This window comes from Ovis canadensis, chromosome 19, assembly GCF_042477335.2.
Source record: "Ovis canadensis isolate MfBH-ARS-UI-01 breed Bighorn chromosome 19, ARS-UI_OviCan_v2, whole genome shotgun sequence".
NCBI classification, from domain to species: domain Eukaryota; kingdom Metazoa; phylum Chordata; class Mammalia; order Artiodactyla; family Bovidae; genus Ovis; species Ovis canadensis.
Window position 1 is genome coordinate 69,003,381 of NC_091263.1, and position 21,579 is coordinate 69,024,959.

The window sequence follows — 21,579 nt, forward strand, 5'->3', positions numbered from 1 at the left end:
AAGTAATCTTTGATTGTGTCCCAGGCCAAGATTGGCTGGCCTCTGAGAGCTGGAGGTTAGTCCCGTTGTCCCTAAAACCAAAAGCAGGGTCTTCTACTATCTCATCTCCTTCCCCTGGGTTCTAGAAGGTCTGGATGTTGGGGACCCTCCTCTGGGGCTTGGGGAAGGAGACAAAGGACTGAAGACTTTGTGAGAGGGGGAGGGTCCCCAAGACCGAGTATGAATGTTGGGTAAGTAGCCAGCTGTTTCGGACCAGAGGCTGGATGTTAGATTTGGGCCTGGTCTGATGGGATTGGGGCTCATGTCTCCCAATCATTCCTCCTATGTCCTGAGAGCCACTTCCAGCCCAAGATGCCAGCCTGCTGCACCAAGCGGAGCCCATGGAGTGAGGACATTTGCTTCTGGGAGAGTAGGAGACAGAACTCAGCTGAGATGGCAGCTCCAGGGGCATCAGAGTGGGGTTCACGACAGTTGATTTGGAGGCACCTTCCCCAGAAGCTCCCCTATCCCCTCTGGGTAGAGTCTCCATTGAGTGTGCAGCTCTGCCCAATGGAATTGAGAGGAGTGAAGGAATATGCCCAGGTGGGGTTTTCTACTCAATATCAGGGCTGATGATGGGACCAGGTCACACTTGAGGGTGGAGATTGAAGGAAAGGCTCAGCACCCTTGGCCTGGCTCGGAGGGGAAGGGGAGCCCCCCATGACATGACTGGACAAGACAGGACAAGACCCTGGAGATGGAACAGACAGAGCCTCCTGGCCCAAGCCGGGCCTCGAGGATGCAGAAGGTGACTGTTGGCACAGGGTGTGGACATAAAAGGCACTCAGTAACTCACTTGTTGAGTGAAAGAATCAACAAAAAAAATGTGGCCTTAAGAGCTCCTCTCCTGGTCCACGAGGGGGCTGGGCTTACCTTTCTTGTCTTTCTTCTCTTCCTCTTCACCACCGGCTCCCAGCAGGGTAAAGATAATTCCAGTCTGAGAGTTCACACCCACAGCAGTCACCACCATCCGTCCAGAGCCCTCCATCACGTGGGTACCTAAGGATGGGGATGAAGGCCAAGTTACCATTGCACAGCCCAGACCCCTCTCCCCCAAGGAGTGGGAGGAATCTGGTCCCAGTCTGCTCCTGGCAATTTGCCTGTTGAGGTCCTGGGGCACCACCTACAGTGAAGATGTAATGTGTATCATCCTAGCGGGTCCTTTAAAGATGACTATACCTCGGGACAGTGCTATGATGAGCCAGGTTCTCAAACACTGCCATACGCAGCTCTTAGGCCCCTGGAAAGCTCAGGCTTACCACCTCCTACCCATTCCTGGTGAGTTCCTTCCTCTCTCTTCTCTCTCCCCATTCCTCCTCTCCCTGCCTTACAGGTCAAGCAGGGACCACTCTTGTCTTTTCCTCTATTGATATATCTAGAACCATACCTCATTCTACTTAATTCTGCAACTGGCAAGAAAAATGCCAACTAAGCCCTGGGCAGGACTGCTTAAAATGAAGTCCACTTCCTCCCCAAAGATCTGAGGAAAGAATTCAGCGCTCAGAGAACTTGGATGAGGAAACAATGAAATCTTTATTTTCACAGACATCAAACTGAAATTTAGCATTTTTCCTCCATTAAGAACAAAGGCAATGAACTCCAGGAGTGTCAGTGGTGCCCACAACACCATTACACGTTACAAAAATCAGTTTTTAAAAATATCTCTTACTTTTTGAAAGTGAAAAGTGAAAGTTGCTCAGTCATGTCCAACTCTTTGTGACCCCATGGACTATACAGTCCATGGAATTCTCTAGGCCAAAATACTGGAGTGGGTAGCCTCTCCCTTCTCCAGGAGAAGGATGCAGGATCAAACTGGTCTCCTGCATTGGAAGTGGATTCATTACCAGCTGAGCTATCAGGGAAGCCACCAAGATAAGATACTCTTTAGGCTTATGCTTATTTTACAACTAAGGCTGTTATATTGATTGCTGGATCTCGTTATTCAGTATACTAATAAAGAAACACATATGTAACTACATCACATGTTTATTCTTTTAAAATTACTTTAGCTATTTCAATAGAATTGACTTCCTTTGTGATCCAAGATATTTCATGTATTTCAAAGCTTTATTCTGAATAGGGGTGGCCCAGGATGACCCCGGATCTTCCCAGGAGTCCACGGTACAAGAAACGCTACAAACTCCCTTCCGAGAATTTTAGAGTTTTCAAACTGGGTTCCAAGGGTGCTGGAGTTCTTCCAGGGGCCTGAGGGGAGCTGCCGGGGAGGAGGGAGGGAGGCCTTGGAGCAGGGCAGCTCCACTTTTACTCATCTTCGGGGTCTTTGTTGTCAACTTCTTCTTGACAAGTGGGCACTCTGCTTAGCGAAGGACCTAGGGAAGTGAGGTTTGGCCTGTCAAGCGCTTGTCTTTTTGTGATTTCTCATTTTTATTGCTCTGGCTAGAAAACCCTCTGTATGAGCACGTAGCTCCTTCTCCAGCAGAGAGGTAAGAAAAATCCGGTCCCATGTGGTGCAGGGTCTCCAGCTGTCTCCAGGCCGCGCAGGAAGGATTATGCCTGGTCCATCAGACAGCCGGCCGTGGCCACCAAGCCCAGACACCAAACCCCCCTGGATACATGTTTCCCAAACTCCTTCTGCTGTTTTCAGATTTTCCTTGTTTCCACTTATGATCAATGGTCGTTTCTTCCTGTTTTCAGGGTCACTTGTCACTAAAGGCCTTCTCCTGGTTCTCCCAATTTGCTTCAGACTTGAAGTCTAGGTGGACAGACTCATTAGAATTGCATGTAAAGCAAGAGTCAACAGGTTCTAAGTCAGGGCAGAAGGCACTTTCCTTAAAGCAAGGAATCTGTTCTCACGTTTCAAGCGGTTTCACCCACTCCTTTCCTTTTTCTCCTAGGACCTGAGCCATATTTTCAGATGGTGTCTGTGCGTGTGTATGTTTGCACACGTCTGGTTGTGTGTGTGTACGCGCGTTTGTGGTGCCCCAGCCATTTGGCCTCTAGGATGTCAGGATCTTAAAGTGCTTTACAGACAGACAGATATCCTCCAGTAAGTTCTTTTGAGGTGGTAAAGGTGGGTCTGTCCATCCACGAAGGGCAAACTAAGTCAAGAAGGCTCCCAGAGGCAGCCTGGAGCCTAGCAAGCCGTACCAGAATCCAGGCTCTCAGGTGATGCCCTCCACGGCTGGCTCCGTGCCCATCCCCAGACTCTGTGCCCATCCCTAGGCTCCACGCCCATCCCTAGGCAGGGAGCAGTGGGGACCACAGAAAGCGCTCAAACACTGACTCTAGGCTCGAAGGCCTAGGCCTGGTGTCTACCCATCACAGGCAGACCCCGGAGTGCACTCTCCTTATGAGGGGCACAAGCACAACATGGGCCTAATCACGAGGATTTGGGAACTACAGTAACTTGCTAACAAAAAGCTTTTTCAAGCGAGGGCTCAGCTTGTGCGGGGGCTGGCAGGATGGACTGTTAAGTATCAGCGATATTAGATGAGGAACTAAGCTGCAGAGAGGTCACCTTTGGGTGGTGTGAGGTCACCGCAGATCTTTAAAGGTGAGGGGTGAACACACTTCAGCACATTCACAGGGCGTAGATGGCAGGGACGGAATCAGCACGACCTTCCGCAGGACACCTACTCCACACCGGGCCTCGTGCCCTCACCCCGATCCTAAGCCCAAACTTAATTAACCCTGACCCTTCAAGTGCAATCATCTTGTCCGCTCTCACGCTGGCCCTCAGCTGACAGAGGAGAAACCTGGGGCTCTGGGAGGAGTGGCCCGTCCAGGGTCGCTGGCTGGTGAGGGACAGAGCCTCCTGCTGGGCTGGTCAGATGCTGCACTTCCTCAGGAAACAAGGCCACACACTGGTCCCAAACACGTTCGTGAAAAAGTTGGCTCGGCCTGGGTGTCGACAGAGAAGCTGCTCCCCACCTCCCCGGCCCTGGGCGGGATGGAAAAAGATACAGAGGGCCAATTTCCACCCAAGATAATCAGACCCCAAATCACCTACTGATCTAATCACTCCCAGCTCAGCAGGGAGCTGGCGGCTCTGCATCAGGAGGCAGGGAGGAGGGGGGGAAGGAAGAAGAAGCTAGAGAGGTGGCCTCTGGACACAGGGAGGTGGGGGAGAAGGGCCGGCACACCTCCCACCCAGCACTGAGGAGCCCCGGGGGTCCTCCAGGCCTCCGCATTGGAGGGGCCAGAGGAGTTGGGGGCATCACCTCCCGCTCTGGTCCCCTCTCCCTCCACACCCCAGCAGCACGCCCAGCCTCGGCTCTGCCTACCGCCCCCCAGCTCAGACACCCTCCACAGCTCCCCAAAGTCCAGACGCCTTCATCAGCAACCCTTGGGTCAGCTGTCAACCTTCTCTGAGCCCCGGACCACCGACTCCCGCCACGCGCCCTCTCCCTGGGAGCAGCACTGGGAGCGGCTCTTCCGTCCTGCCTCCAAGCCCAGCCCCATGCCCATCTCTGCGCACACAGTTATCACCACCTGAATGCCCTTCTTCCACTTCTTGTCCAAAACCTCCTGTTCAAGGCTTAGGACAAACGCCCCTGCTCTCAGCTGACTTCCTTGCCCCCCACAGAAGGACGTCACCTCTCCTCTGGTCTCCCCTGCCAGCGGTTTTCCCAGGGGCTGCCTCCTGGCCCCTGAGCCCCTGGGGGGCGGGATCTGGGCGCATTTCCTCTCTGCCTCCCACAGCACCACTATCACCGCTACCTCACTTTCTGTATTTTTCTTGGTAGCCATGTGTTTATAAGGGAGGACCCACACCCCCTCCATAAGCCACCTTCACGGTTTTACAAAGGGTCAGATTCATTCAGCCCAGCCCTCCTCCCCACAGCTCCCTGGACTGCCCACTCCTCCTCCCCTGTGAGGACCGCAGAGCCTGGCTGCCCCTTCCTGCCAGAGGAAGAACCATGTGGACCGGGTTGCCCAGCTCCAGGATCCCCTGCAGGGGACAAGGTTTAAGCCCAAGGGCCGAAGCTCCAACAGTAGGACCAGAGGCATATAAGCCACAGGTCTGTGGGTGTGGACAGAGACCCTTTTAGGGAGGGGCATCCTGACTAGGCGTGCACCAGGCTCCCATGTCCACGGTCCTTTGGACACCATCCTGTGGTCCCCACCTCCTCTAAGTCCCCAAGGAGCCCCTCAGAATACACTGCCTAGGGGATGGTCAATGGAGAGGGCCCTAGGCCGAGGAGGGAGGGACCTGGGAATCAGTCTGCGGTCTGCTTCTGGTTTGCTGAGCGACCTGCAGCCAGTCCTCTCCTTGGTGGACCTCAGTTTTGTCTTCTGTTAGAGGTCTGGCTTCAGTCATCACCTCTCAGCAGTGAAGTCTGGGAACCCAGGTCTCCCAGAGGTGAGGGTCCCTCCTGGCAGGGGGAGGGCAGCCTCTATTAAAGGCAGCATCTCGGGGACTCTGGAGGGGCGGGCGGAGGCTGAGCAGACAGATGTCGCTCCCTGTCTGGGCCGTGCTTGTTCACATGACAGACGGGCGTGGTGGGGTCCCGTTCTGTGCCAAGGGGCTCCCGGTGGTCCCTGCCCTCCACAGGCTCACAGTGTAGTTGGCACACAGATGAGCAACAACACAAGACAACAGAGACCCAGGGGCCGGGCCTCCAGACCAGCAGGAACAGGGAGGGCTGGGGCCCACTCAGGCAAAGGCAGGAGACGGCCGTGATCAGCTGGGATGAGGCTCAGGGCTCGTGAAGGGAGCGGCCGCCTGAGGGGAGGAGGGCTGCAGGGTTGGGCGTCTGTTCGGGGTTCACTGGGGGGCCGCTGGAGGTGTGCCGGGGAGGGGGAAGAAGGAACCAATATGCACCGAGGGTCCCTCCGTGCCCCACTCTTCCCGCTCGGCGGCCATGGTCCCTGGTAAGGTCACCGTCGTCACCCGCATTTCAAAGTACATTGCTCGGGCAGCTGGGAGGCTCCGGCTCCTGTTCTCTCCCCCTCGCCAGGGGCGGGGGTCGGGGGGGCTTGTGCACAAAGTCCGAGGCAGGGCGGTTTGGAGGCAGGTAAGTGGTGGAGGAGCCATGTCAGCACCCGTCTGTCCGTTCACCCGGAGTCAGAATGGAGCGTGGGCCCCGGGGAACTCTGCAGGCTCCAGCCAACAGGACGGCCTGTCCAGGGCCCCCACCTGACCCTTCATCTTGTCCCTCTGGAGTTGATTTCTGCAGCCTCTGAGCTGGCAGCAGAGTGTGGGCCAGAACCTACCTGACTGCAGGCTCAAAGCCCACCTCTGCCTCAGAATTGCCCCAGACCTGGTCGAGATGGCATCTCAGGGCCACAGCCTCTGGTGATGACAGGCGGGGTGCACCGAGGCCCTGTGGGCAGGCCTAGTGAAGCCTGGCTTTATGAAATGAAGCTTCTGAGCACAGAGAGGTCAAATGGCTGACTGAGGCTGCACAGCACACGCGGCACAGAGCTCCTCACTCTCCAGGTTTTGACTTCTGAAGCCTCTCTCCGGACAGGGAGAGTGGAGAGGCTGGGCCATCTCAAAGGCCTTTTCCTGAGAGTAGAGATGTGAAGAAGGACGGAGGCCCTGTCTGGGGGTTATCACCTGCCTCCAGCACGAGCACCAGGCCAAGCCCACGCGGTCCCCAGCCCAGACGCGATGCTGTCGCTGTTACTGCTATCGATGCGGTTAACAACAGCAATAACGCGCGCCCACGAGCACTCCAAGTCTGCAGAGCATTTCAGCACCCACGAGCCCGTCCCCCTCACAACAACCCAGTGAGGCAGGCCTTGGTGCGGATACCAGCCCTGGCCCCTCCGCCCACTTGCAGCCTCTCTGGCTCAGAGAGGTTGAGCGATGGCCCAGGGTCACACAGCTGTGAGAGGTGGAGCCGGGACTTGAACCCGTGCTCTATCCACTACACCCCGCTGCCTCTCGTGGAGAAGAGGCAGGGTAGTGTAATGGAGAGAGCGCGGGCCGAGTGGCAGACGGGGCCTCCCCGTGGTCACGGTGTCGTCACAGGCTCCCTGGCGGCGGTGGCAGTGGCGGCAGGTCCGGCTCCCCACGCCTGGCCTTGCGCTTGGCAGGCAGGGTGGGCAGTGGGCCCCAGAGGGTTGTCGAGGTCCTGGGTTACCTCGTGCTGTTTGGGGTCTGGTTCCAAGGGTAAGGGAGGAGGGGGGTGGTCCTGCAGGGGGCTGAGACAGAGGGTCTGCAGGGGGTGGGCCCCACGGCTTTTGAGGACAGCGTGCTGGTCCCTGCCCAGTCTTTGGTTTCCCTGTGGAATTCACTGTGTGTGTGTGTGTGTGTGTGTGTGCGAGTGTGTGTGTGTGTGCGCCTGTGTGCGTGTGTGTGTGGGGGTGTTTCATCAGTCCTTTCTGACTCTTTGTGACCCCATGGACTGTAGCCCCCAGGCTCTTCTGTCCATGGGATTTTCCAGGCAAGAATACTGCAGTGGGTTGCCATGCCCTCCTCCCAGGGATCGAACCCACGTCTCCTGCATTACAGGCAGATTCTTTACCTGCTGAACCATCCCTGGAATTCACTGTAAGATGCTTCAAATGGGCCACGTTGCTGGGTAGTAGTCACAGGGTCCCCGGAGGCAAGCTCGTGAGTGGGGGCTGCAGGGGAGCTGCGAGGCTGGAGGGTGGTGTTTGGCTCTGGCCCCATGCTCTGAGGGTCCCTCCGTGCCTGAGGGCCCTCACCTCTCCCCTGCTGCAAATGGAGACCAGAGTAGGGCTCTCCAGGGGTCTGCGGGTCTCCTGTGTGTGCGTGCGTGCGTGCTTCATTGTTTTAGTCGTGTCTGACTCTTTGCGGCCCTGTGGACTGTAGCCCACCAGACCCCTCTGTCCATGGAATTTTCCTGGGAAGGATACTGGAGCGGGTTGCCATTTCCTCCTAAAGGGGATCTTCCCGACCCAGAGATCGAACCTGCGTCTCTTACATTGGCAGACGGGTTCTTTACCTCTAGCACCACGTGGGAAGCTAGGCTGCAAAGTGGCAAGTCTGGGCATTTATTTCTAACAGGTGGGATCACTGCTTTCATGGGGCTCTCATGGGGGTTCATGATCCAGAAGGGCTAAAAACCACTGGCTTTCCAGGAAAGGCTGCAGATCTGCTCGGTGTTAAGGGAGTCTGAGAAGCAGGACATCTAAATGCCTCAGGGCACCTGCACCGGGTCCCAGCCTGGGGGGGGGGCTGTGGGGACTGGCGGTACCCATGAACGGGGATGGTATGTCGGGTGTGCTTTCTGAGTTGACAGCTGTGCCGTGGTTACTCATGAAAACAGCTTTTCCTCGGGAGACACACCTGAAGGAGGAAGGGGCCCTGACAAGGGAGGGCGTACGCCCCCGAGAGCGAGGGCAGCGCGACGGCCACGGCGGTTTTACCAGAGGGAGGGCATGCGGGCGCTCATTGTGCTACTCCTGCAACTTTTCTGAAAGTTCGAAATGATTTTAAAATGAAAACTAGAAAAAAAAATAGGCTGAGTTCATGGGCCCCTGCACTCCAGAGCCCATTCGCATGCTGTCTGACCCACACAGACTTTTAAAGAATTGAAATCTTTCCCCAACATCTTAACCAATTGTACGTGAACTGTCTGAACCTCTGGGTCCCCTTGCAGAGTGGACGTCACAGCCACATTGGTGGCATGTGGGAGGCGGCAGGGGGAGAAGGTGACACTGGGTTTGTTGCCCACCCCCACCCCACCCCCCCGGCCCCGTGGACAGAGGATCACCCTGAGATTCCTGCTTGTCTCCTCTGCCCAGGTTGAAGACACTGCAGACATGGGCCTGCGTCCTCCTGTCTGTGCTCGGGGCTTTAGGATTTCCTTTGTGCCCTGAGTGCTAGAGAGACAGCTGAATCTTTCTGAAGGCTGGTCTGCCCCCATTTGTCAGACAGGGAGACTGAGGGCCCAAGGGGCCGAGGTTATAGCGGGAGCTGATGCAGAGCAGGAACTGGGGGGTTCTGCCTCTGTGTTTGATCCACATCACACAGCGTCTCACAAGCACACCATTCACAAAGGATAGTCCCATTGGTGTAGGCATGTGGTCCCCAAAACAGCCCTGTGGGGTAGGCAGATGTGGGGAGGGCAGTGACTACACAGACATGGACATGGAGGCTCAGAGACGAAGCAACCTGGCCAGGGTCACAGGCTGGGCCATTGGACCCAGAACCGAGCATTATTTGCCTTCCTCTAGGCTGAGCCGGGAGGAGGAAATGGCAACCCACTCCAGTGTTCTTGCCTGGAGAGTCCTGTGGACAGAGGAGCCTGGTGGGCTGCTGTCCATGGGGTTGCACAGAGTCGGGCACGACTGAAGTGACTTAGCATGCATGAATGCATTGGAGAAGGAAATGGCAACCCACTCCAGTGTTCTTGCCTGGAGAATCCCAGGGACAGAGGAGCCTGGTGGGCTGCCGTCTATGAGGTCACACAGAGTCGGACACGACCGAAGTGACTTAGCAGCAGCAGCAGCAGCAGGCTAAGCCAATGTGCTCGATGCAATGTGTGTGTGTGTGTGGGGGGTGGGGGTGGTTTCTCAACTACCATGAGGACCCTGCAGATGCCCCCAGGCTGGTCTCTCTGTATTTTCTGAGGGTCATCTGACCAGAAGGCCCAGCAAAGCCTCTAGCACAGGGGAAGGGTATGAGGAGTCTAGTCATGTTCCCCCTCCCCCCAAAAAAGAGGGTCCAAATGACAGTTATGCAGAGTTGAGAGCACTGGGGAAGACAGCAATCCAGGCAGGCTCATGCAGGTTGTAGGTGGGGAGGGGTTACATGATGGAGAGATAGGGCCAGCCCAGAGAGGGGGAACGGTGACCCAGTCAAGATGAAGGAAGAGGTGGGAACAGGACATATAAGCTGGCGCTGTCCTCCCATTTTACAAGTGAGGGAACACAGACTCAGAAAGAAGCTTGTCTAGGGTCTCCCAGCCAATGAAGGGCAGAGTCAGGATTTGAACCCAGGCCTATGTCACTCCCAAGTCCAGGCTCCTTGGGAGAAGCAGGGAAGGGACCCAGCCCACCGTGGGCATCCCTCTGGCTGCACCATGCTAGGTAGGGGCCTCACCAACATCACACACCAGGACATGGCTATTGTCCTCACAGGTAAACCGAGGCTCAGAGAAGCGAAGCGACATGCCCAGGGACACACAGTGAGTTCACTCCAGAGCCCAGATCTGGCTCAGCCTAGCCGAACTCTGCTCTTTCTGCTATGCAGTGCAGCCTCCCTCCTCTCTCTCGCAGACACTGCCTGAACCCTGAGGGGTGCAGGGCCCAGGATGGAGCTGGGCTGCCCTCCTGCAGCCTCAGGCCTGGGCTCCCACCCGCTTGGACTGGCCAAGCATGGAAGGGCCCATAAAAGTGAGACCTGTTAGATGTGTTTGGGTGGCAGGTCTGTGGATAGTCTCACTCTTTATCTGAGATGCTCTGTGCAGCACAAAACTCAGTCAGCACGACAGCATGACCTGAATGGCCGAGTGTTATGTGATGTCACAGGCCAACACAAGGGTCCCAGGCAGTGCTGGGGTGCAGGCCAAAGGGTGGTCTGGGAAGGCTTTGTGGAGGAGGTGGCGCTGAGCAGATGGGTAGGAGTTAAATGCGCAATGAGGAAGGAAAAGGGCCACCTGGGAGGAGCGAATGGCCTCAGCAGAGGCAGGGCAGAGGAAAGGATGCAAGGCGGGTCTGTAGAAGAGGTGCGGGTGAGGACGGGTGTGCTGAATCTGACTCTCACCGCAGGGAGGAGCGTTGAAGGCAGTGTCTGCTCAGAGCTCCGGCCTCCTCTACAACCACCCCACCCTCAGTCTGCCCAGGCCCTACTTATATACAATCAGTGATGGGGAACTCACTACCACACAGGCAGCCGCTTTTGTTTCTAGAATGGTTCTGACTGTCACAAAATTCTTTCTCCAATCAGCTTGCTTTCCATCGGGCTGACTACGCCCCTCTCTCACTGTCTCTCCCCCCGGAGCTTGGGCTGAGCCGCCGCCCTCCCTCCCCCTCACATTTCAGGGTGTCAGCTGCAGCTCAGAGTCCACTGCATTTTCTTGAGTCTAGTTCACCCCGCACTCTGGCCACCTTTTATGAGTCCTGACCCTCCCTGGGTGCGTGGGCTCTGCAAACTGGATGGGCATACTTTCCTTACTGCAACAGGTCAGAGCTCCAGGGAAGCCTGCTAGAAACCTCCCACCAGATCACCAGCAACGCAAGCGTCAGCACAAACCGACCGAGATCTCCTGGCCATGGCACATCCTTCTCTGTCCTGCCCACAGAAGACATCACAGGAGACCCTGGCTCCTGCTTCCTGACACCCAGAGGCCCAGGGTTTCCACCATTTGTCTTGTCTTCCCGCCAGGTGGATAGGTTGAGACTAGAGTGGCTGACCCTACTTGGGCTGGCCAGCCGAATTCCCGTCCAGCTTTACCCTATTGCGCTTTCCCAGGGTCTCCACGTCTGTGCCCACCCTCACGGCTGCACGGTGATGCTTCGTTCGGGTCAGTGATCCTGAACATTTTCTCTCCCCAGCCTCCTACCAGGGAATCACCTCTCCTCTCCTCCAAACTGTCTGGAACCTTCATCTCCCATCCACTCAGGCCCAGCACCTTCCCTCGACTTGCACTGAGCCTCATAACCCACCGCGTCACTTCTCTCAAGGGGGCCCGCCTCTCTGACAATCACTTCAGCTCAGAGGTCAGAACCGAGGCCACGGGGCGATGGCCGTTTCCTGAGCCCCCAGGTGGTTCTGAGTTCCCAGAGGGCATTTATGGCTTTCCGTGGTCACGCGGTCAGACCCCGGCCCTTTGCACTTACTGTCCCTCTTTCTGGAACGCTCCTTCTCTCGCTGCTCTGCCTTCAGCTCACATGCAGCCTCTTCACACGTGCTTTTCCTTGGCCCACTAAGATTCCCATCCCCTGCCTCAGGGTCTCCTTCTCACTACAGTGATGTAATGTCTTCACCTGGCTTATCCCTATCCGAAACGGGGGCACCTATCTGCTTCTTTGGTCCTTTCCTGTCAGTCTCTTTTACCAGATTCCAAGCTTCAGGAGGGCCGGCGCCGTGCTTGTTCCATGAACCACTGGCACACAGTAGGTGCTCAATAAATGAATAATTGAATAAGTTCTTGATAAATAAACGCCCCACACCCGATTCTCAGTTCTTTTCACCATCATACCCTGTAGACACGCTCCTCTTCCTCTTTGTAGTATTTCTAGGAAATCCCACCCCCCTCTAGACCGCTGTGCCTCCGCTAGGAGGACCCTTTCTCCACAGCTCTGCTTGGTGGGCTCCTACTGACTCTTCCAAACCCTGCTCAATTTTACCTCTTGTAGATGGTTCTATCCCCTTGGTTTCCTCACCCCTTCCTCACTCCTCTTCTACGGACTTAGCTGTTTACAAGTCTACTCTCTGCCCCCCTGCTCCTGCTGACTCTGGTTGGAGGCTTCCAAGGGCTGGGGGGGAGGTGAGTCTGGATCATCGTGGGGTCTGGGGGGAGGTATCCCACTGCTCAGCCTGGCCCAGAGCAGCTTCTCAGACGATGTTTGCTGAACACTGATGGACAGGAATGCCTTTTTGGTGTCCTGTTCGGAGAAGGTATTTCACCTGATTGGTGCCTCATCTCTGCAGGGTCACCCCTCCTCTCTTGCCAGCCCCACTGCAGCAGTCAGACCAAGATCTTAAAAATGTAAACGGGATCAGCTTACTGCTGATTCCACAGAGTACTCATCACACTCAGAACATTTATGAACTCCTGAGCACGGCACACCGGGCCTGGCATCTGACCCTCCGTCTTGCTCAGGGCCTTCGCACTTGCTATTCCTGCTGCTGGTATATGCACCCTCTGGAAAGTTGCAAGACCAGCTCTGTGTCATCATTTGCACCTCAGCTTACAGCTCGACCTCCCCAACCAGCTGCACTCCACGGTCCTGCTTCATTTTCATCAAGTATCTATCGTTGCTGTTACTCAGTTGATCAGTCGTGTCTGACTCTTTGCTGCTCTACGTACTGCAGCACGCCAGGCTTCCCTATCCTTCACTGTCTCCTGGAGTTTGCTCAAATTGATGTCGTTGAGTTGGTGATGCCATCCAACCATCTCATCCTCTGTCATCTCCTTCTTCTGCCCTCAATCTTTCCCAGCGTCAGGGTCTTTTCCAGTGAGTCGACTCTTTGCATCAGGTGGCCAAAGTATTGGAGCTTCAGCTTCAGCATCAGTCCTTCCAATGAATATTCAGGGTTGATTTCCTTTAGGATTGACTGGTTGGATATCCTTGCTGTCCAAGGGACTCTCAAGAGTATATCTATTACTCTCTGGAATTTTCACATTGTCTGACTCCTCACGATACCACAAGCTCCTCAAGGCTGGGGCCTCATCTGTCTTAGGTCCCAGCCCCCAGACCAGTGCCTGGCACATAGCATGCCTCTAAAACAACAGTCACCAGACTGATTCTTTCTGTCCCTAATGGGAATAGACTTTCATGTTCAACTTTCAGAAAACCAATTCGCTAGAAGGTAAGTTCCATGGTTGGGGGGGAGGGCAGGAATTCATCGTCAGTTTCATTCACTGGGCTCACCCCAGGGCCTGGAGAAGTACTGACTACACAGTAGACTTAATGTCTGTCTACTGGGGAAAAGGAGAGAGTTCTTGACTGAGGCCGAGCGGCCAGAGATTTGGAGCCCAAGACCAAAGGCTCTGAGAGCCTCCAGCCTCATGGAGGGGACACGGGCACCCCGGGCACGGGGCAGGGAGTGGCGACGGGAGCGAGCCCTGCGGGCCGCAGCTCACCTGATAGCAGCATGGGGTCCTTGTCCACCGACTTGCGCACCTGGTCAGACTCCCCCGTCAGGGAGCTCTCATCGATCTTGAGGTCGTTGCCCTGGATGAAGAGACCGTCGGCAGGGAGGAGGTCACCTGGTGGGAGGAAGGGCAAGGGGGGCCGTCAGCAGGGTCTCAGGGGCTGGAGAGGCTGGAATATCCCCTTCAAGCATGACTACAAGGAGGAGTTGCCGTCTGGAACAGGCTGCCTGGGGTCACTTGGTTCCAGTGCAGGAACCAAGGTGGCGTCCAGCACAGGCCAATGGGCCGCTGAAGCCTGGGGCCTGGGTGAAGGGCAGGGGGCCTGGAGCGCTGAGGTTGGGTCCTGCCTCTATCTGAGCTCGAGTGAGCATGTCCTTCAGTTTCTAAAGTGCTTCTCTTGGCATGGCATGGATTTGGGGCCCAGTTTTCTCAATGACTCTTTCTTCTCTGGCCTCGACTATGGTTTGGGGAAATTCTTTGGGAAGGGACTAACCTGTCTTGACTAGGCTGAATAGACCTCAAGACAAGAATATTATCAGAGGATAATACAGCTGGTGAGAAGGGGTCCTCCAATCTTTCCCCCTTCTCTTACCTCTACTTACCTAGGACATATCTCAGCTAAATCCCCTTTGGCACCAGCCTGCTCACTTTCTCTATGGGAGCATCACAGGCCTGGAATGTTTGCCCATTCATGTCCACTTCCTAGAACACCTTCTCTAGCACAACCACCAACCATCAACAGCCAAATCAGAGAAGGGAAAGGGATTTCACTTCATCAACCCACTCTGAGTGTTAGTGGTCCTTGGAGTGCTGGGTTGAGAAGTCATCTGATGGTGTTATCTCAGCTTTGGGCTGAGATCAATTAGTAATGTCTGCTAAGGGTAGAGGTTTGGAGAGTGGTGGTACATGTGTCACGGATTTGCCATTTTTTGGTTTAAATACATTCTGGAATCTTGCCTCCTCCAGAAATGAGCCTTCCACCTCTCCAAGAAGCTCAGAAAATATCTTAGCTTGGGGTCAGCCTTCAGGAATCCACCCTCTGCCCTGGGCCCGCTTTTCTGGGTCTGCCTGGCCCATTCCCACCCCTGCCTGGACTGCAGTTCTAGCACCAAGCTCAGCAGTGGGGTCACTTACCATATTTGACCTGGGCGATGTCCCCAACCACGATCTCAGCCACAGGGATCTGGACCACCTGGCCAGCCCGGACCACAGTGAACTTCTGCTCCTGCTCGATGCGGCTCTGCAGGCCCCGGAACTGTTTCTCTTTGCTCCAGTCATTGAAGGCCGTGACCAGGACCACGCAGATGACCGACAGGAGGATGGCGGCCCCCTCGATCCAGCCCGCCTCTGCCTCCCCTTCATCCTCTGCCCCGCCCTGGGCCGTCGCACATCCTGCACAGAGCGGAAGGAAGCAGGCAGGGTGGGTCAGCCAGGCAGAAGGGGCCTCACGGTAATCTACAGTGCAGGTGCTTTAGGGTCAGGTACTGAGGCAGTTTTGCTGGCATCCTTTCCTTCCATTCTTCCGGCAACTGTGAGGCAGGCCTCTAGGCTGGGGCGGGCCCTGCTGCTGCCCCTCTCTGGTCCTGGGTAAGTCCCTGCCCTCCCTGAGCTGTGGTGTGCTCGTCTGCAAAGCGGGAGTCACTGAGGCCAGGCTCCAGGGGAGGAAGGTAAAAGCTCCGGGCAGCGCTCGGCACACAGGAGGGTCTTACTGGATCTGAGCCTCCAATACACAGCGAGGATACCGATACCCTGAGCCACTTGTGTGACCTACAGTCTGATGACTATACGGTACCTACAAGGGCAAGAAAGTAGAGGTGTGGGTTTCTTTCACCACTCGGAGCCACCAGACCCTGAGAACACCTCCTGCTGCTCTGGGGCAATCAGGAGAAAGAGAAGAGGAAAGGGAAGAAAGAGGGGTGTGGGGGGCCCTGCTGAGGTCACCTCTGGGCTCCTTTGGACTGGGGCAGGGACAGGATCTGGAGATTGTGACCACAGGATCTGGGGAAACTGCAACTGCCCTCCTCGGACCCAGGGTTTTCTAAGGTGCGTCTGCTCACTGTCTGTGTGACTTTGGGGAACCCACTTGGCCTTCCCTCTAATTGCTCATCAGTAAACTGGAGAAACTACCTCTGAGGTGGTTACCAGGGCCTGGCATAAACTAAGGATTCTCAAAACTGGTCAAGTCACAAACATTTCCTGAGCAGCTACTGGGTGCTGGTCACTGTGCTGGCTCTCTGGCACTAAGGGAGCTGTCACGGGCAGGGAGCTGGGAGCAGGGGTTATGCCTATCCTAGCCCTGCCATGGAAGTGCTTCGTGACCTCCAACAAGCGTCTAGAGGTCTCTGAGCCATGAAAGCAGACAGGGAGGGGCCCTGGGTACTGCAAGGCAGCCTAGTGTGAGTCCGCCCCCAGCACCGTTTTAGGCTTCCCAGGGGACACTAGTGGTCAGGAACCTGCCTGCTAATGCAGGAGACATAAGAGATGCAGGCTTGATTCCTGGGTTGGGAAGATCCCCGGGAGGAGGGCATGGCAACCCACTCCAGTGTTCCTGCCTGGAGAATCCCATGGACAGAGGAGCCTTGGGTGGGGGGCGGCTACAGATCGTAGGGTTGCACAGAGTTGGACACTGAGCAACTTAGTACACAGCATCATTTTATGCGTAACTGATGCAGCCTACGTTTGCCATGGTGGGGGGTGGTCCAGGCACCATGGAAGGTTCAGAGCGCAGGCTGGGGCCTGGGTGTCAGGGAGGAGTAAGTCACAAAGTTCAAGAACTCCGTTCTGCAGGAAAAGAGTGTGTTTGGCTGCCCTTATCAACCCACTGTGGCCTGAGCTGGTGTCTCAGCTGGAAGAAGTGAAGGGCGGTAGAAAGAACCAGAAGCTTGGAGTTCCAAACCCAGCCCTCCTGCCTCCAAGCTGTGTGACCTTAGGCAAGTCCTTCCGTTCTCTGGGCCTTGGCTCCCACTGCGCTAGGATGGAGGTGACGCCAGGCATCTGAGAGCAGGGCTGTGGGGCACCACTCTGGGAGCCTGATCTGTGTTCCCACCGTACCCCTTCTCCCCGCTGCCCACTGAGTTCTAAGCTTGCACTACATGGGGTCACCTGAGGTCACTTATTCGGGTGGCACTGACTCAACCTAGTCCCTTTCTGAGGAATGGCAGCCGACGGACAGGCGCGTGGGCTCGGAGGCCAGAACGCCTTGGTCTGAGTCACGGTTCTGCCGGTTCCCGGAGTCTGCCCTTGCAAGTCATTTAGCATCTCGGGGCCCCGCTTTCCTGGGTAATAAGAGTACCTGCCCACAGGGCTGTTGTGAGGGTCAAGTGAGTATCAGATGAACTTTTACCCTAAAAGCTTCCAACTAGAGGTGGCTCTAAAAATAGTAGGAATTGCCCTCCTTATTATGCTTCTGTGTGGCGCCCTTAGCTTTGTTCGAGGCTTATGCAAGAAGCAGAGCACCATCCTCTCTAGTTTCTACAAAAGTTCTGCAAAGAATGCTGCCCATTATGCATCTCTCATAATGGCCTGGGCTTCCCAGGTGGCGCGTGGTAAAGAATCCACCTGCCAATTCAGGAGATGTAGGAGACGCCAGTTCGATCCCCTGGATGGGGATGATCCCCTGGAGGAGGATACATCAACCCACTCCAGGACTCTTGCCTGGAGAATCCCACGGACAGAGGAGCCTGGTGGGCCACAGTCCATGGGGCCCCAAAGTGTCGGGCATGACTGAAGCAACACAGCACGCTCGCACGTCAGGTCCTGTGGGTGAGTTCATCCCACAGTTCATTGTCAGGGGGTGTGCGAGCCTCTCAAAGAACTACCTTTCCTCCTAATTGACAACTTGAGCTATGCAAATTCACTTTCTGCTTCGGTTGCCAGGCAATTCAAAGTCAAATTTATATCTCAGTCAAGGGAGCAAACTTATTTGCTTTAAATCCTCTTTGGAAAGAGGTGATGCAGAAAAAAGGAATCAACTAGTAATATTCAGTTCAGTTCAGTTCAGTTGCTCAGTTGTGTCCAACTCTCTGCGACCCCATGAATTGCAGCACGCCAGGCCTCCCTGTCCAACACCAACTCCTGGAGTTCACTCAAACTCATGTCCATTGAGTCAGTGATGCCATCCAGCCATCTCATCCTCCGTCGTCCTCTTCTCCTCCTACCCCTAATCCCTCCCAGCATCACAGTCTTTTCCAATGAGTCAGCTCTTCACATCAGGTCCCCAAAGTACTGGAGTTTCAACTTTAGCATCATTCCTTCCAAAGAACACCCAGGACCGATCTCCTTTAGAATGGACTGCTTGGATCTCCTTGCAGTCCAAGGGACTCTCAAGAGTCTTCTCCAACACCACAGTTCAAAAGCATCAATTCTTCGGTGCTCAGCTTTCTTCACAGTCCAACTTTCACATCCATACCTGACCACTGGAAAAACCATAGCCTTGACTAGACGGACCTTAGTTGGCTAAGTAATGTCTCTGCTTTTCAATATGCTCTCTAGGGTGGTCGTAACTTTCCTTCCAAGGAGTAAGCATCTTTTAATTTCATGGCTGCAACTAGTAATATTAGGTTAAAAAAAAAATCGAGGTAGCTGACCAGATAGACTTGGTTATCCAGTTTCTCAGGAAATTTTGGCGTGGGAGGGAGTGGGGTAGCAGCTGTATGAGGAACCTCAGGGTGGTCTGAACCTCCTCATTTGGGCAAATGAGGCCCATAGAGATTATTTCTTATATTTGGTTTTCACTTTTTATTTGCTTGCCTGAGGCAGTGAACCTAGAAGGATGATCTATTTATGAAGCACATTAAGATGCCTAATAATAATTAATAACAAAGTATTTATACTTTTCTACTAATCCCAAATCAGATTATAAAAATCTAACTGCAAAACAATATATCTTCTGTAATCCTACATAGCCCACAGTTTATGTGTATGTATTTATCAGTCTGCCTATCTTTCTGTTTACGCATAGATGTGTAGAGGGATTCAGGCTTAAAAACACTTCGCCATGATAAGGGAAGCTGCATGGAGTTGGTGAAGTCTAGCCCTTGGCAGGTGCTCAATATTTGGAATGAAAGGAAGAATGGAGGCTGAGGTTTTCTTTTCTTAAAATAGAAGTTTAGTTGATTGACAATGTCATGTTAGTTTCGGGTGTATAGCATCATGGTTCACGTACATATCTATTCTTTTTCAGGTTCTGCTTCCTTATGTGTTATTACAGAATACTGAGCGGCGTTCCCTGCGCTGTACACTAGGTCCTTGTTGGTTATCTGTTTTGATGTCTATCAGTGTGTAAATATTAATCCCAACCTTCTCACTTATTTATGAGGTTTTCCACTAGGGCTCCCGAGTCCTGACTGGGAAAGTGGGTTTACTCCAGAACCCTCCCAGGGTGAGTGGGGCAGTGCTTCCTCCACCCCCCAAGCAATGGCCCCATTCAGAACCCAGGGCATATTTCAGGATGTCCTCTCAAGCCCGAGACTCATCACATGGCAAAGCGTGCTCAGCATCAGCCCCACCAGGGTGTGCTAATCCTGAACCAAGCACAGGATTGCGACTGAGAGGCCTCCTCCCCCAAGGCACCAAGTGTGAGATCCCCACCTCACACTTGCAGGGAGGGAAGCCCAGGGTGGCCCCCCAACATGGGCAGCAGGTCCAGTACCTCTGGGTGCCCTCTGTGTGCTAGGCTGTCCACGCATCCCTCCATCACCTCCTTGTTATAACCCCTCCAGGTGAGGTCTGTTACCCTGTTTAGCACATGTGGAAACAGATTCACAGAAGGAAAGTGACTTGCTTAAGGGCCATACAAAAACAGGATGTGGCTGTGGTCTGAAGTTTGCGATCCCTGTTCTAGAATACCAGGAGCACAGGGCTCTGACGTCATCACGGGTTTTCTCACAGTTGGGGGCCTCTAGGAGCCCAGTGTCAGAGTAGAAACGGGATCATTCGGAAGCTAGAGCACCCAGAGGGCAAGGGGCCCGAGGCTGACCCCGTGTCCGATCGAGCATGGATGCAGCCCATAGGTGGGCGATTCGGAGGGTCTGTCCTCAGCTGTGAGAGTGAGAAGCCCGCAGAAAGCAGCTGGATAGAAGCTTGGGGTCACTCTCCCTTGGACTCCATTCAACATAACCAGAGAGTGGCTATAAAGAAAGGCTGAGCGCCAAAGAATTGATGGAGAAGACTCTTGAGAGTCCCTTGGACAGTAAAGAGATGAAACCAGACAATCCTAAAGGAAATCAACCCTGAATATTCACTGGAAGGACTGAAGCTGAAGCTCCAATACTTTAACCACCTAATGTGAAGAGCTGACTCATTGGAAAAGACCCTGATGCTGGGCAAGATTGAAGGCAGGAGGAGAAGGGGACAACAGAGGATAAGATGGTTGGATGGCATCACTGACTCAATGGACATGAGTTTGAGCAAGCTCTGGGGGATGGTGAAGGACAGGGAAGCCTGGCGTGCTGCAGTCCATGGGGTGGCAAGGAATGGGGCACAACTGAGCAACTGAACAACAACAAGAGTGTGGTCTGGGCAGTGGTGTTTTTAACAAGCCCCACTGAAAAATCTGGGGGCTCTTTCTTAGCTGTGTGACCTGGAGCAAGTTAATGCACTTCCCTGTGCCCAAGGCACATCTTTAAAATGGGCATAATCATGGCCCCTACGTCATGGGGTTGTTAGGAGGACGGTATCTTGGCCTGGAGCTCAGCACACTTAGTGCTCGACAAACGCTCACTCTAACGTGACTGTGGTTGATCCGACCTCTGCATTTCCCACATGGGAGAAGGGGGGACAGGCGCTCTCAGTCCCGGGTCTACCTCAGCCACGCACTGACCCTTAGGCCTCAGTTTCCCAGCCTGGAGGGAACATGTGGCCTTGAGCCCCCAGGTGCCCCGAAGTGCGGCCGTGCATGCGTGCGGCAGGCCAGGAGCGGGAGGTCCCAGGCGCCATCTTACCTTCGTTGTTCTCGCCGGGCGGGTGGTAGAAGGAGAGCCCCAGGGAGATGATGGCAGCGATTTCCAGAATGATCAGCGTCACGTCCTGCAGGGCCTCCCACACGAGCTGCAGGAAGGTTTTTGGCTTCTTTGGAGGTATAAAGTTTTGCCCAAAAATCTGCTTTCTCTTCTCCAGGTCTGGAGCAGTGCCAGGCAAACCTACAGACAGAGTGCAGAGAGGTTGGCCTGGGGGTCCTGGGGAGACACACATGCCCAGGAATCACTCCGAGGGGGGCGGCCGCGTGGCAGGGGGAGAGAGGCAAAAACAAGGCAGGAAACCAGCAGGAACCCACCAGGAGCCTGCACCCGGTGGTAGCTTCCACCCAGATCTCCTGAACGGCATCACTAGCGTGCTGGAGTTGGAGGACTGGGGCATTCTGCTGTTCCAGTTGCAGGGGCCCCAGGGTCCAATATCTACTATCATAGACAAGCTATCACATCACAGGACCTAGGACTCCAACAGTCTTCATTCATCCAGTTAGTTATTCATTCAACTCGTGTTTCTCTGCACGCCTGCCCCGTGCGGGTGCTGGGGGAGTCCTGCGAAGGGAAGAGCCCCTTGCTCAGGAATATAGGAGCTTGGTGGTCCTGGGATCCTAGTCTGTGGTTCAGGGGTACAGGAGATGGACAGGCCTCCGAAATGGGGCTCTGGGTGCTGAGCCTCTTCTGATGTTCATGGTAAGACGCCCACCCACTGCCTGCAAGAGCCAGACTCGCTGAGACTGCAGAAGAGCCTGAGGGTGTCCTGTTCCCAAGGAGACCTCCCCCCACCCCACTGGCCTTGCCTATCAGTACAGGTAGCGCTGGAGATCCACCGTCCCGCCTGTGCAGCGGGAGGAGGGGAGCTTGAGCTGGGT

General features: G+C 54.9%; 1 protein-coding gene across 1 annotated transcript in view; it reads right to left on the minus strand.

Moving 5' to 3' along the window:
* The window catches only part of ATP2B2 (ATPase plasma membrane Ca2+ transporting 2), a 156,931-nt gene that overhangs the window by 64,548 nt on the left and 70,804 nt on the right, over positions 1-21,579 (minus strand). Inside the window, exons 3-6 of the mRNA XM_069560905.1 lie at positions 20,684-20,881; positions 14,877-15,134; positions 13,731-13,856; positions 913-1,038 (exon numbers count right to left, since the gene is read on the minus strand). Of these exons, the coding sequence (XP_069417006.1) occupies positions 913-1,038; positions 13,731-13,856; positions 14,877-15,134; positions 20,684-20,881 (708 nt within the window). The remainder of the gene's footprint in view (positions 1-912; positions 1,039-13,730; positions 13,857-14,876; positions 15,135-20,683; positions 20,882-21,579) is intronic.